The sequence below is a fragment of the Ochotona curzoniae genome, unplaced genomic scaffold (assembly GCF_017591425.1).
Source record: "Ochotona curzoniae isolate NIBS_2020 unplaced genomic scaffold, NIBS_Ocur_1.0 scaffold_274, whole genome shotgun sequence".
NCBI lineage: Eukaryota > Metazoa > Chordata > Mammalia > Lagomorpha > Ochotonidae > Ochotona > Ochotona curzoniae.
This window is the reverse complement of record NW_024467101.1, coordinates 10,383,376-10,397,923: the sequence shown is the minus strand read 5'-3', so window position 1 is coordinate 10,397,923 and position 14,548 is coordinate 10,383,376. Positions and strand designations below refer to the sequence as shown.

The 14,548-nt window shown below is 58.4% G+C and overlaps 1 protein-coding gene across 1 annotated transcript; it reads left to right on the top strand.

Annotated features, from left to right (window-relative positions):
* The first annotated feature begins 4,012 nt into the window (after nt 1-4,012).
* Nucleotides 4,013-10,403, top strand: ASPHD2 (aspartate beta-hydroxylase domain containing 2). The gene is made up of 3 exons (XM_041003888.1): nt 4,013-4,823; nt 9,849-9,962; nt 10,294-10,403. The coding sequence occupies exons 1-3, from the start codon at nt 4,016-4,018 to the stop codon at nt 10,401-10,403; spliced, it is 1,032 nt and encodes a 343-aa protein (XP_040859822.1). The 5' UTR covers nt 4,013-4,015.
* Nucleotides 10,404-14,548: the final 4,145 nt, after the last annotated feature.

The window sequence follows — 14,548 nt, the reverse complement described above, 5'->3', positions numbered from 1 at the left end:
GCACAGAGCCTGCCGGACCGCGGCTGGCCTCGAAACGCATGAGGGTGACGGTACCGTTGGGGCGATTCATGTGTCCTCAGAAAGGGAGAAGGGGAGCCAGGGAGAGAGGCAGGCAGAACGCAAAGGAGGCAACAACGCAAGAGGCAGAGATGGAGACCCGAGGCAGCCGGAGCAGCTGCACACCCTGACCTCATGAATGACTGCCTCCGGTGCGCACCCTCCCACTGCGCGACCGCTGCGTCTGGGGACACGAGACCAGGATCCTCCTGAGGAAGCCTCTTGGGGTACCAGGAGCGCGCGAACGGCCCGCGAACACCTCCCGCAGGGTGGCGCGCGCAGGTGCAGCGCGTCCGGGGTCCCTCCCTGCCAGGCTCGGGTGCGCGCGGCATTGTGGGAGTTGTGGTCCTCGCTGGCCCCGCGGAGCGCAGCGCGGCGTCGGCCACGGGTGCTGGGGGGACACCGGCTGGGCTGGGCTCGGCTCGGTCTCCAGCGACGAGGGCCGGGCAGCGGCCGGGCGGTGGCTCCGCGGCGCGGTCAGGGGGCGTCCGCGTGTCCGCGCGCTCAGTGGTAGCTGCCACCCCCGCTGCCTGCGCGCCGGGGTGCAGGTAAGCCAGCTGGGTCTCCATGGGGCTGCCCCGGCGGGAGGGTGGCGTGGCCGGGCCGACCCCGCGAAGGGAATGGGGTGATTGGGTGGGTGGGAGGTGGGGAGGGCGGCTGCAGGCCCACCGTCCTCCTCCTCCCCGCTGGGAGCCGCCGCCGCCAAGCACCGAGGATGCTCCGGGACGGCGTCGCCCGCCTGCGCCCCGCATCCCGGCCGGGCCGAGGGGGCCGCGCCGGCGGGCGCTCACTGCGTGCGGAGCGCCGGCGCCGACTCGCCTCTGTTGGCGGCTCCGGGACTGGGCATCACACACCCTTCCACCCTCCCTAGCCCCGCCGCGGCCCCCTCCCCCGTCACTTTGTCCTTCCCTTTTTCCTCAGCAAGCCCCCCCACTTTTCCAGTGTCCCGTGCTGACCCTCCTCCTCTGTTCCGGGACTTAACCATGCGGGTGTAAACCTCTGTCAGTCACCTTTAGCGGATCACCTACTTTTCCTAGCCACGCGCACCTGACCACAGCCCCCTCCCTCACCCCGGTGACCTCCTGGTGGGCCACCATCTGTGTTTAGCCACCTTCTGTCCTCCTCTTATTATTGTCGAGGGCTGGTGGGTTTTGCAAAAAAACCGATGCAGAATAAAGGTCTCCCGTGGTGGGGAGGGGTTGGCCCCTGAGTGAAGAGAATGGTTTAACACACCCCTTGTCCGCTGATGGCCTAACTCCTGTGGATATCCAGCCTCTTGCAGCGGTCAGGTGGTCTGAGCTGGGTGGACCAAGACGCCTCCTCTTCCCTCTCCGGGTGTGCGTTTGTGGTTGAAGTTACCTCTAGTTGCGTTTGAACCTAGCTGGCTGCTGGTCGCCGCCGGCACCAGCTGACCTTTAAGATCCTGGCTGGCATGTTATTCATGAGGCATCTTCATCCCCCGTGATAACAGAAACGACACCGATGAGAAGGAACAGAGGTGTGAATGAGGCTTCCATCAGTCAGTCACGGTGGACCCTGAACTGCCAGCCCATCCCTCTCCCTGTGGATCTGAGAGTTTCCTTTGTTGTCACCTGTGGCCGGGGAGGCTGGCGAGCTCACCTGAGGAACGTCTGTGTTAGCTAGCAGGGACCGTCCGCACTGGGACGGGGTCACCCCTTGAGAAGGAGTGGGCTGGCATTGAGAGAGGACAGTGCAGCCTTGGGGAGAGCCCCTAGTGGGACTTGCCAGCCTGGGTCAGCATTCCCCTACCTTCTGACTTGAACAGAGAGGACAGAAGCTACAGGTAACAGGTGCTTGTTAGATGTTGAGCAGCATCTCTCTGTCTCCCTGAGAGATGGGAGTGGAAGAACTGCAGGTGGGGCTCAGCTCAGCAGATGGGAGAGTGGTGCAGTTCCTTCCAGTCCCAGTGCTTGTTGTCACACAGCTCCCCAAGGAACTGCAGCACCCTGGGGTTCCCCATCCTCCAGGAGAGAGCTGGTGCCAATGACTTGCAAATGAAATCCCTCGCATCCACTTTCTTCCCTTTTCCCAAAGAGGGGAGCAGTTCTAGACATTAACTAGGAAGGGGTCTCTTGTCCTCCGGCAGGTTCCGCTTTTCCCAGATGCTGGGAAGAACCCTTGAGAGAAAAGTGTAGCTTCGAACCTCCCCGCTCTTGTGTTTTTTCCTAGAAACAAGAAAAAAAAATCCCCATGAATATTCAGCGTGTGCGTCTCTGACTTGCTGCTAAACAGTGGAGTCAAGTGATTCTCTTTATTCAGCCGAAGCTGGGAAGAAGCCAGTAGGCAGTTAATGAGCACCTAAGGCTTCCGTTTCAGTTTGAGCCTAGCATATCTGGGGACAGAAAGAGTCACTTTGGGTATGTGGCAGTGTGAGCGTCCCTGGAGTTCGCCACAAGCTGTTGGAATTCTGAGTTTGGAGATGGCTTTTTCACGTGTCGCCTTGGGGTTTGCGAGCTGTGTGACGTCATCATAACCAAATGAGTATATCATCATAGCATCCATCATTATGCATCATCAGCCAGTAGGATGAATTTGAAAATCCCACTGTACGGATGAGGAAACCGATACTTTGGGTGGGGAACTGGCGTGGATACTCGGGCCAGCCCAGGTCCAGTTGGAGCGCTCGCTCAGCTGTACTGCAGGAAATATTCAAGCCAAATTTGGTCCTCAGACGCAGGGAGTAAGGTGGTGAAGTCGGCCACCTCCTTCCACCTAGTTCCTCATTTGCTCTTCTGCGTTCCTGAGCTGGGGGTGGAGCAGACCCTGAATTTTTGGAATGGTGCTGCTGGCCTGGACAGGAGTGCGTTAGACTGTGGGAGGACCAAGCCTACTGGTTTGCTCCGGATCAGAAACGGTGGAATGGGCAAGGCTTCTTCCTGGGGCAGCCAGGATCTGGAGCCTCAGGCAGTGTGACGGTAAGGCCATTGGTGCTCTGACTGTGAGGCCCAGGGCATAATCAGGGTGCCCAATGCCAGCCCTAGTCCTCAGCAGCACAAGTACCTGAGCGAATCTGGGCTTCTCTTCCCCCATCCTGCCCACCTGTTACGCTCTCCTAACCTGACAGGTGAGGCCAGGGGGACAGAGAAGGTCCCCCGTGTGCTGCAGTGGTGACCCTGTGGCACCTGCTTCCTATCCCAATGTGGTGTGGACCCAGTCGGGCAGTGGGGATTGGACGAGGGTGAGGCCATGCTAGAGAAGAGGATACCAAGGAGAGAACATTCTGCCTGGTGCACTGTGTAGAGATTAAGGGATGCTAAGCACATGTTGACTGCCTGCCGTAAGTCAAGTGGTATATAGCACAACAGACAGATGCGAGCTTGGAAGTCTGGGCGAGTCTGTCCTGCGTGAGCTTCGGTTTCCTCCTCTGTGAATTGGGGGTGAGGGCACCCTCCTGTGAATGACGCAGGTGGGGGATGGGGCGAATTACACATAGTGCTTGGTGTCCTTGCTGTAGGCCTCCTGGGAAGTGGAGGGTTGAGAGGGGGAGTCATACCCGAGATTGGCCTCGAGTTCCTTCCTACAGCGACCTTAGGTGCCGTGCTGGGATGTTACATTTCAAAGGACTGCTACAGGTGTCCAATGTATGCTGCTTTTCTCTCTCTGTCTCCCATCCTAGGCTTGGAGCCCCTATGACAGCCAGCCTTTGGCAGTAACCAACCTTCCATAGCTAATGTGACATAACCCACTTCTTCCCCCTCCCTGCCAGTGACTTTGGCTGGGAGTGGAGTGGTGGGCCAAGCCGGCTGGCCTCACCCATCAAGGATGTTGTCCCCGGCAAGCTCCAAGGGGCTGTGGCAGCCATGCCGTGCCCTGCACCCTTGTGGGAGATCCACCTTCCCGCCTGCACTGACCTACATGGAACCCCTGGAAGACTGATAGACTGAGCCGGCTTTGCATCCCTCCAGTGGTAACAACACCACCCTCCCTTTCCCCAAAGATGTCGCTTGAGTGGCTGGTGTCCTGGAACTGGTCGCTGGATGGCCTGAGGGATTGCATCGCCACAGGCATCCAATCGGTGCGGGACTGTGATACCACGGCGGCAGTCACCGTGGCCTGCCTGCTGGTGCTGTTCGTGTGGTACTGCTACCACGTGGGCAGGGAGCAGCCACGGCCCTATGCGTCGGTCAACTCCCTCATGCAGAGCGCCGAGGTCAATGGGCTACAGAATGGCTTTGTGTCCTGCCAGTCTCCGGAGTGCGTACGCTGCACCCACCACGAGGGGCTCAACCAGAAACTCTACCATAACCTGCAGGAGTACGCAAAACGGTACTCATGGTCGGGCATGGGCCGTATCCACAAGGGCATCCGCGAGCAGGGCCGCTACCTCAACAGCCGACCCTCCATCCAGAAGCCCGAGATCTTCTTCCTACCCGACCTCCCTACCACGCCCTACTTCTCCCGGGATGCTCAGAAGCATGACGTGGAGCTGTTGGAACGCAACTTCCAGACCATCCTGTGCGAGTTTGAGACCCTCTACAAGGCCTTTTCGAACTGCAGCCTCCCCCAGGGCTGGAAAATGAACAGCACCCCAAGCGGGGAGTGGTTCACCTTTTACCTGGTCAACCAGGGGGTGTGCGTGCCCCGGAACTGCAGAAAGTGCCCACGGACGTTCCGCTTGCTTGGCAGCCTTCGGACCTGTATTGGAAACAATGTTTTTGGGAATGCGTGCATCTCCGTGCTGAGCCCCGGGACGGTGATCACGGAGCACTACGGGCCCACCAACATCCGCATCCGATGCCACCTAGGTAGGTTGTGGGATGGGGTGGGGTGGGGTAGGGGCACGCGACGAAATACACAGAAGTTCCAGCAGCTGGCTGGCACATTCTCTTTTGCTTCACTGCCCCTTGACCAGAAGCCGAGGCACTGGGTGCCAGCAGTTGGGTCTGGCAGAGATGGAGTCCAGAAGAATTTTGTGCAGTGGTGCCTGCGTACGTCCATCCTCACTGTCCAGCATGCCCTGGGCCACAGCAGGGGACCCTTGAGTGCTGGGACCATAGCAGGTGCAACTTAGGAATTAGGGTTTTGTTTTCTGTTAATGTCAAGAGCCACATTGGGGCTGGTGGCTACCAGATAGTGTCATGCTGGGGCTGGGGGCCATTGCTGGTGGCTGAGGCCCACAGGGGTGTCCAGCAGGCTAGGGGCAGATGCTGAAGGAGGCAGGGAGCCTGAGGCGTGTTGGATTCAGGTCCTAGGACTCTCATTGAGGTGTGCATTCTGTGTGTGTGTGTGTGTGTGTCCCTGATTCATGTCATGGCCCTGGCATGAGCTGTAGCATGGTCACTCTGAAAAAGTCACTTTACCTGTCTGAGACCCTGTTCCCTCACTGAGCATGTGGAGGGGAAGAGCTGTCTCAGGAGCTAATCAGAGAGTGCGCCGGCTGGCGAGCAGGTGCTTAACAAAGGGAAACGTCTAACAGCTTGGTTACTAAGGGTGGTTTCGCCAGCATGCCTCGTGTAGGTGGCTTAGGAGAGGGCGGGGAACGGGACAGTGGCATCACAGGCAAGCATCTCTGGCTAGAGGGCTGAGTTGGACAGTAGGCTGCGTCCAGTTTTAGGGGCTTGGCAGTGCCTACTGCCCCAGCTTCCGCGTGGAAGGAGAACCAGGAAGTGGGGTCCCTGGGGAAGGCGTTGTGGGGATGCTTCCATCGTGGGATTGACTCCCAACTCTGTTTTCAAGCCAGCTCCCTGCTAACGGGCCTGGCAGGCAGTGGGTAATAGCCCAAGTACTTGTGTTCCTGCCACCCTTGTGCGAGATCCAGATGGAATTGCTGCTCCTGGCTTCAGCCTGGCCCAACCCTGACTGTTGCGGGCATTGGGGGAGTGAGCCAGTGGATGGAGGAACCTCTCTCTCCCTCTCTGTCACAGCCACTTCTAATTTTAAAAAAATAGGAAGGAGAACAAGCACACTTCCACACCTGGTCGGGCCAGGGGCTTCGTAATCACGTCCCACGCCAGTCGGGCCAGGGGCTTCGTAATCACGTCCCACGCCAGTTGGGCCAGGGGCTTCCTAATCACGTCCCATGCCAGTCGGGCCAGGGGCTTCGTAATCACGTCCCATGCCGGTCGGGCCAGGGGCTTCGTAATCACGTCCCACGCCAGTCGGGCCAGGAGCTTCGTAATCACGTCCCACACCAGTCGGGCCAGGGGCTTCCTAATCACATCCCATGCCAGTCGGGCCAGGGGCTTCGTAATCACATCCCACGCTGGAGGCTGAGCTTGTTCCAGTCCCTGCACCTGCAGCAAGTTCACTTCTGCTCTCTGGCTGGGGATTCTGAGGGAGACGTGGTTTGCACAGACCTGATTACTTAAAAAGGAAGAAATAATTAGAGCCGTTGGCTTAGTTGGGATCTCAAGAGGATGGGGAAAGCTTCTTCAGAGGAGGTAGCCTGGATTTTGGGTCGGCTGTATGACTCTGGGTCTCTGCTGCCTGTCTGTAAGACGGGAGAGAGTGCTTGCTTCGTGGGGCTGCTGGGAGGATGAGGCAGGTGACACCTTACCTGGCTCAGGTCAGTGTTCTGTAGGCGCTACCTGATACCAGTTATGACCTAGCACTGGTTGTGAGTCAATGTGAAAAAGGACCCTTCTCTGAAAAGCAACACATCTGGACTCAGGTCCTGGTTTAGTCCCATTGATGGTGTGTCCCTGGGCAGAGCCCCGAAACATGGAAGTTCCTGTTATCTCGAAGGTGGAAGTGCCTCTGTGAAGGCTGCTCAGAGCAGCACGAGGTGTGTCTCCTAAGTGACAGGTGCCCGCTAGTTAGGTCATCCAGGTAACAGCTGTAATTGATGGAGCCGCCAGGCGATGGGCCAAGGTCAGGGGAAGCTGGGCTGCAGCTAAGGTGTTCTGGGAGATGGGGCTGACCCCAGAGGATCAAGGGAGTTCTCGGGGTGGACCAGAGGAGAAAGCTAAGCTTGGATGGAAGGAACAAACCATGAGGGGGGGGGCCTGTTGCCAGGCCATGGGTGGTAAGAGGGAAGGCGAGTGTTTGCAGAGGGTTTCCTGGGCACGTTTTGTAAGGCCTGGGGATGAATGTGGGAGAAGGTGCGGGCACACATGGGGACTAACAAGTGCTGGGAACAAGAGGACCCAGGGCTTGCTGTGTGCTACTGTCTGTTGTGCATCTGTGCAGTGTGTGTGTGTGTATGATGCATGCCCACGTGGCTTTTCTCCAGAGCCAGCCATTCCCTTCTCAGCCAAGCTAGTTCCATGCTGGAAAAGTGGATGCTCCATGTTTCCTCAGATGGCAGGAAGCCTCATTCTTTATCGATGGGGGGAGGCCCCCCATGGAAGCGTGGCCGGTCCTCTGGCCAAGGTGAATCCACGGTCGGGTTTTCTTGATGCTTCCTTCTTTACCCTGCTGTGCCCAGGTTTGTGACCACCTCAGGAAGGAAGGAGAGGTGTGTGTTGGGCACCTGGGACCCTTTGGGTTTCTGAGAGTTTGAGAAGGAGGACAGAAGCAGCAGAGAGGCCTCCCGGCTCTGGCCCTCGCTGGAGATGGAAGAGGCCCCGGCAGGTGCAGAGCTGTGCTTCTGGGACACCAGTCTTTCCCTTCTTGCTCTGCCTTCTGTTGCGAGGTGGGAATGGCCAAGAGTTGTCCCTCTGGCCACAGGAACCTCAGCCATGTGCTCCACTAACTGCCCATTCTCCCGTATGGGTGTCTGCTGAGCGCGTGGCAGGCGGCCACAGCCTGCTGAGAGTGCCACCCACGCATCCCCCCGCATCATGTTCAGGGCTGGCAGGCTCCAGTGGCAGCACCACCAGCTCCATTCACTGACCTCCACCCCACCCCCAAGCCCATCTGAGATTGACTGGGAGCTGACAGGAGGGCAGGAAAGAGCTTGTGCATGAGTGATAGTCTCCAGTGTGGTAGGCACAGTCAGTAGTCTCACACCTCTGTTCTTGGGGATGCCAGGCCTTCGCTCCCACTTGCCTGTGCACCCCAGATGTTGGTCATCGACTGCTGAAGTGAGACTGTTTTTGGGCACAGAGCCCTTTACTACCCTTCTCCCCACCGCCTTCACTCTCCAGCTGACACGGATAGAGCAGCAAGTCTGGAGCCTGGGCGGGGGCTGTCTGAGCAGAGCCACCCACCTGCTCGCTCTGCACAAGCATTGCTCATTGGTCCAGCCATGTTGGGGCAGGGCCTGGGGCAGAAATGGTGTGCAGCAGGGGGCTGGGGCAGAAGGCAGAGGAGGGTGGAGGACAAGAAAGTGTGATTGTTAACCTGGCAGCCAGGCTGTTTTTGCTGTTGTCTTGTGGGCAGAGAGGGCGGGTCCTCTCTCAGCCATGTCGCACCCCAGCTGGGGTTGAGAGGAGCAGGAGGCCGTGGTCCAGGGTGAGGTGAATGGTCTGGCTGCGTGATGCCATGCAGGTCACTCATGATCATTTCTGTGGCGCTGCTCCAGCTGTCACTCCTGTCTCTAGCCCCTCCAGCGAGCATTGAGTAATGACTTTGCAGTAGATTACAGAACTTCTTATCACCCCACCTGCAGCGGGGTGGGCGCAGGGAGCGATGTCGTGAAATATTTATTGAGCAACTGTGGGCATCAGCTGCTGGCTCCATGGACTTAGAGCACACAGCAACCCTGGGCAGGAAGTTTGCTGGGTGAGTTTGCCCATTGTTATATGGCATGTCAAGGTGAGAGCCCCTTTTCTGCCCAAGGAGTCTCTTTGACTTCTCTTCTTCCCATACTTCCTGGAGCTGTCCACTGCTGGTTCACAGTGCCTGCTGAAGTCCTCTGGCTGTGAGACAGGCAGCTGCTTCTTCTAATTTGGAATGGCATTAGCCCAGGGTCACGGTCATCACAGTGAGTCCCTTCTTCGGGCCTTTGCGTCTTCCTGATCTTCCTTTCCGTGAGCAGCCAGCCGAGGTTGTGCTGAGGTGTTGATAGAGGCCAAGGGCTTCAAAGGGGCTGAGATGGGAAGTGGATGGAGGGGGAGGTATCCCCACAGCCACAGGGGACCCCAGCATGGGCCTCACTTACCTCTGAAGGCACTGGTCTGTGCTGTAATCAGGGCTGTCCTGGTTCCGGAGCCAGGCCAGAAGGTCATGAGTCCAAGCAAGTGCTGTGTGGGTTCAGAACCAAGGATTGCAGGAGGAGGTTGTGGACCGGGTGTCTGTCACAACGCCCCCAGCACCTACAGGCATCATTGAGGCCCACGTGGCTTCCAGGCAAAGCACAGCTCCAAGCTCAGCCTTCTGCACATCCAGGAACCCCCATGGTCAGAGCTCAAGAGGCTCAGAGGTAGATGTAGGGGCAAGCTGGGACCCTGCTTTTCATCCCAGGAGTTTCTGGTCCAGAGCAGATAAAGTGAGGGAAGGCCCAAGTGCTTGTAGCAGTGTGGTGCAGGGTTCCCTGCCTACACTCTCCTTAGCAAAGCCCACAGTGGCTGTCTTAGTCCCTGCCGGCTGCTGTGACAAAGCAGTACCACAGCCCCTGGGCATCAGAATCAGCTCACCAGGGTGAAGTTGATGTCCAAGGTCATGGAACCGACAGAGGTGGCGTCCGCTGAGGGCTCTTTCATGCCAGGTCCTCCTGCAGTGGCCGTGGATGGCCCTTTTCACAAGGTTCTCCCAAGCCCACTAATGAGGGCAGGTCTCCTAGAGTGCCCTGCCTTCTTAATCCCACCTGCCTTGGGGCTCGGGTGTCCAGCAGGTGAGTTCTGCAGGTTCATGGCTGTCAAGGGGTGAGGCAGGAAGATTGGGGGGCCCCTGCCCACAGCTGCTTCTCCCTCCCTTCAGTCTCTTTCTCTCTCTTCCCCCTGCCCAAGGTTTGAAAACCCCCAGTGGCTGTGAGCTGGTGGTAGGGGGCGAGCCGCAGTGCTGGGCAGAGGGACGCTGCCTACTCTTCGATGATTCCTTCCTGCACACAGCGTTTCACGAAGGTGAGCGTCTACACGTTCCCAGCATGTGGCTGTGGGGTTCACTTGTTCGTATTGGTGAGCTGGCACTTTGCTCCCCAGAGTCCATCTATGGCCTCTGTTCGTCCTTGGCATTGTGCATCCCATGGGCTGTGACCCAGGGGCGGTGCTGTCCGTGATTCCACCATGACGGAGCCACCGTGGTTTCACTGCGCTCCACCCCCGCCTGCCATTATCCACCTGCCCCAAGCCCCATGATGACGCCACCTTCCCAAGCATCACCCACTCAGAGCTTTACCCGCATGGGTGTGGCCCTGGGGTGCTCTGAACCTGGTCTCTCCCCTGCCACACACAGGCTCAGCAGAGGACGGCCCCCGGGTGGTGTTCATGGTGGATCTGTGGCATCCCAACGTGGCGGCGGCCGAGCGGCAGGCCCTTGATTTCATCTTCGCACCAGGACGATGAGGATGTGCTGCCCCCATGCTGGAGTCGGCCAGAGGGGCCGAGGCGAGCGAACCTGGGGCAGCCCGGGGGGCAGCCCAGCACCAACCTGTGGGATGGTTCCCAGCTCAGAAACTGGCCTCCAAGGAGACAGCTCTGAGCGGGACTTCCTGCTGTGCAGGGCTCACTCTTCTCCTTTGGATCTTCTAAGTGGGAACCTGTCAACTCATCCTCCCCCGAGAGTGTTTCTCCCAACCGACCGACCGACTATTGGCTTCCAAGATTCCTTTCCGGCCTCCCAGCACCTCCCTCTGACTCCATATATGGAGCCCCCTGGCACCCCCATGTTCTGTTGCGCCTTGGTTTCTCCTGAGCTCCGACCCAGAGAGCCCTCCTGGTTTTCTCTCTGCCCCCAGTGGAATCACACAGAACTGCTTGCGGTCATCAGTAAAAGGACAACACAAAAACCCAGCAAGCAAGTGGTCCGTGAGCCAGAGAGCTAGCCAGGGGTCTGGGCTTCTGACCATGGCCCACCCGGGACCCCTTTGGCCACCTATCCCTCCACCTCCAGGGCAAGGGAGATCAGCTCCAGGCCCCACTCCCTGGGGGCAAGACACCCCTGCATGGGGAGGGGCATGCACAGCCCTCCCCACCATCATGGCAGACAGCCTGGGCCCAGAAGGAGGGCAGGCTTCTCTTTACACACACATACACACACACACACACACACACACACACACACAGCTTTTTACAAGCTTACGGTTGGGGCTCTCACGGATCAGCCACCCATGTGCGTGTGATCCAGTTACCTCACTGCCTACAGAAGCCCCACGGCCACAGCAGGCCCCGGGGACTTCTCCGTTTGAGCTATTCTGAGCCCACGGTGATGCCCGTTCCATCCACCAGGTTGACTGATAAGAATGAGGGTTGGGGGGATGGATGAGATGTCGCTCATCCAGTGACACGCCAGGACAGGCCTTTGTCGGGCAGAACTGGAACCACGGATTCCACCAAAGTGGCTCTCTGGCTTTGGAGTCCCATAGCCCTGTGGCTTTTCGGGTTTTTTTTTTGTTTTTTTTTGTTTGTTTGTTTGTTTTTTTTGTCCCAACACAAATGTTCCAACACCAGACTCGGAGTAACCGTGAGAATCGAGAGCCAGCCCCTCCTCTAACAGTCCCATAATGCCCCGAGTCTTTGACCTTGTACAGGGGTATGTACTAAGGAACAGTACCCCCGGGCCCGGTGTGTGAATGGGGGACGTGGGGTTTGGTGAGGAAGTGTCCCCGCAGAGCACTCGGGCACGTGTGTTCTCTGTGTGGCTCGGGGAAGCGAGGGCAGATCTCTTCCCAGAGGGACAGGTCCAAGTCCAGACGTGGCGTCCTGCTGGCTGATGCATGCCAGGCTGGCCTCCCGCCACCCCCAAAGTCCTGGAAAGCAGAGTGCAGGGCACAGCTTCTTATGGGCCTGGGTCCACCAGTTGTGCCCAGGCAGATACTGGCACCCTCTTGCAAGGGTGCACCGTTGGAAGGAGACGGGACATGGAGCGGGCTGCAAGGTTGGAGGGTCACCAGCACCTGCCCGCCCGCCTCCCAGCAGACATGTCCGCCTCTCACCTCCGGTCCTTTCCAGAGATGGAGACCACGGGTGGGGGAGATGTGGGGAAGGCAGACATTCCAAACACCCCTCAGAATCTGCCCCCAGCCCAGCCCGCCTCTTGTGGAAGAGTCGCCAAGGTGCATGGCGTCCACACATAGTGACCACTCTGCTCCGCGTTTACAAAACCAACAGCCCCCTCCCCCAGCAGGCCCCTGTCTACCTGTGCTCACGTAACGTGGCTGGGAGACAGAGGCAAATAAATGATCTTGCTGAAAAACGAGTGATGTGGTTGTGTCTGTTACAAAGCATGAGTTTGTGGCTGTTGTTCCATAATTAGGGTGGAGAAAAGGAGATATCTCCACCCCCCCACCCCTGGTTTACTGCCCAAAAGCCTGCTGGATAAGGAATTCCATCTCCCACGTGGCTGACAGGGACCCAGTCACGGGACTGTCGTTTCACTGCCTCCCAGCTAGCACATTAGCAGGAAGCTGGATGGGAATTCGGGGCAGGCGTTGGCCCTGGGGGAGGGATGCCGATGTCCCCACGCTGTCAGCCCTGGCTCTTGGTTTGCTGTGGATTTATGCAGAAGGCTGACACGCCTGGTGTGGACTGAGCAGGAAGCAGAGCATGCTTCCGGATTCCTGGGTTGGGGCTGTGGAACCTTGGGGGGGGGGGGTGTTGCCATGCAACCGAGCCAGGCAGCTTGGAAGGAGCTGAGGTTCAGGGGCTCAGTGGCAGGCACAGAGACACAGCACCTGGCATCCAGAGGGCACCCCAGGGTCGGGTCAGTTTCCCTTGTACCCAAGCAGAGATGATACCCAGGTGGTAAGGGAAGAATGGGAGGGAGAACATGGGTGACTCCCAGTAAGCCAGAGTCCTTTGTGTCTCAGAGGAAGAAGCTTGCCCCTCCAGAGCTCTGCTGTTTGTAAATTGTTTTTCCCCCTGTGATTTAGAAGAGAGAGAGAGGTGGTTACTGGCCAGTCCTCCCTCTGGCTGGCTCCCCTCTGGTCATGGGAAGTGGGGAGGGTGGCGTGCACACAGACCCGCTTGCAGCCTAGCAGTCCCAGCAGGATGAGCGCTAGTCGCCCTGGGCTGTGATATTTCTCAACCTTCCAGTGGGTGCATTGCCAACTAGGCAATTGCTAAAGTCATTTGCATGTTGTAGGGGGAAGGCTGCTACAGGTGAGAAGGGAAATGAGCTACCTCACTCACCGCCACCAACGCTTCCCTCCCCAGCTGCTGGGGATGGAAAGCCCTGCCTTCACCCCAAGCCAGCCTGGATTCATTTCAAGCCCTTTCGTGCCTACCCTGTGAAAGGCAAGATACCAGGGTCCTTAGTCCTGTGTCGCCAGGCACCTGGATGGGCTGTGATACCGGGGACCGCCCTGTGATGTGTACCGCAGGGTAGCGCATGGCTGGGGAAGGAGGAAGATCCGAATGTAGCTGCTGACCTGGGCTGCCGCGTTAGCCACCCCCCCTACCCCCCAGGGAGTTGTTGAGAGTGAGACCGAGGTCAAGTACAAATGCCGTGGCCAGCAACCTTCCTTCCCCAGCTCCCTCCACGGCCAGATCTCGCTAACCAGATGTAAACATGAGGACCGGGACAGAATCAGGCCACATATTTCAGCACTGCTGACAGATGGCAGTGAAATACTCGAGCAGATTGTAGCGTTGGGTGGCAGGAGGCGGCCCGCACAGGGACCGTGAACTTTTCCGCCTACCTTCCCAAGGTTGCACTTGACTTGTGGTTCCCAGGGCTGCCCAGCACTTCCCCCTCTTCCCCAGTGAGAGCGCTGTGCCTTCCCAATCCCGTCCCCTCCCACATGCACCTGCAGTCACGCAGCCTGCGTTGGGGAGGTGGTTGGGAGGGGACACACCCAGCGGACCTCTGCTGGGATTCAACCCACCAGTGAAAAGAAAGGGCAGGGGGGCGGGGTGGGGTGCAAAGAGTTACATATGAACTGAGCATGTGCAAGTTTTCTTATCCTGATTTCTGCAAACAATGCAGTGCAGTGGCTATTTAGAGAATCTGTTGCACTGGGCTTCTCAGGCACTTTCAGAGGTGATACGTGCAGGAGGCCGTGCAGAGGCTCTGGACCCACACTCAGGCCTTCACCCTGCCAGATCTCCACCGGTTATCTGAGGGCCCCATGAAGCCGAGCCAGTATACGCACCCCCTTCTCGCTGACTCTGGCCACAGAGGGGGCAGGAGGGATGAAGGGACTCAGCCCCAGGAAGTGGCCCCGGGTGCAGCATGAACCCAGCCTCTGCCCAAAAGGCCAACATGTTCACAGGAGGCAGCAGCGGATGGAGGGCTGCAGGGAGAGCAGGTGCCCTGGTGTGCCCGGGAGCAGCGCCCACGGGAAGCAGGGGCAGAAGGGGGTGGACTCACTCACCACCCTCCCCCACCCTGGGTGCAGCAGGCAGGACTCAGCCTGCTTTGTATCTCACACCACTGGCGTTCAGAAAACTTCTCTGTGGCTTTGTGTGTGTGTGTGTAAAGACTGATTATTTGAAAGCTAGAGTTACACAGAGAGAAGAGACCCAGATCTTCCATACACTGGTATGTGTCC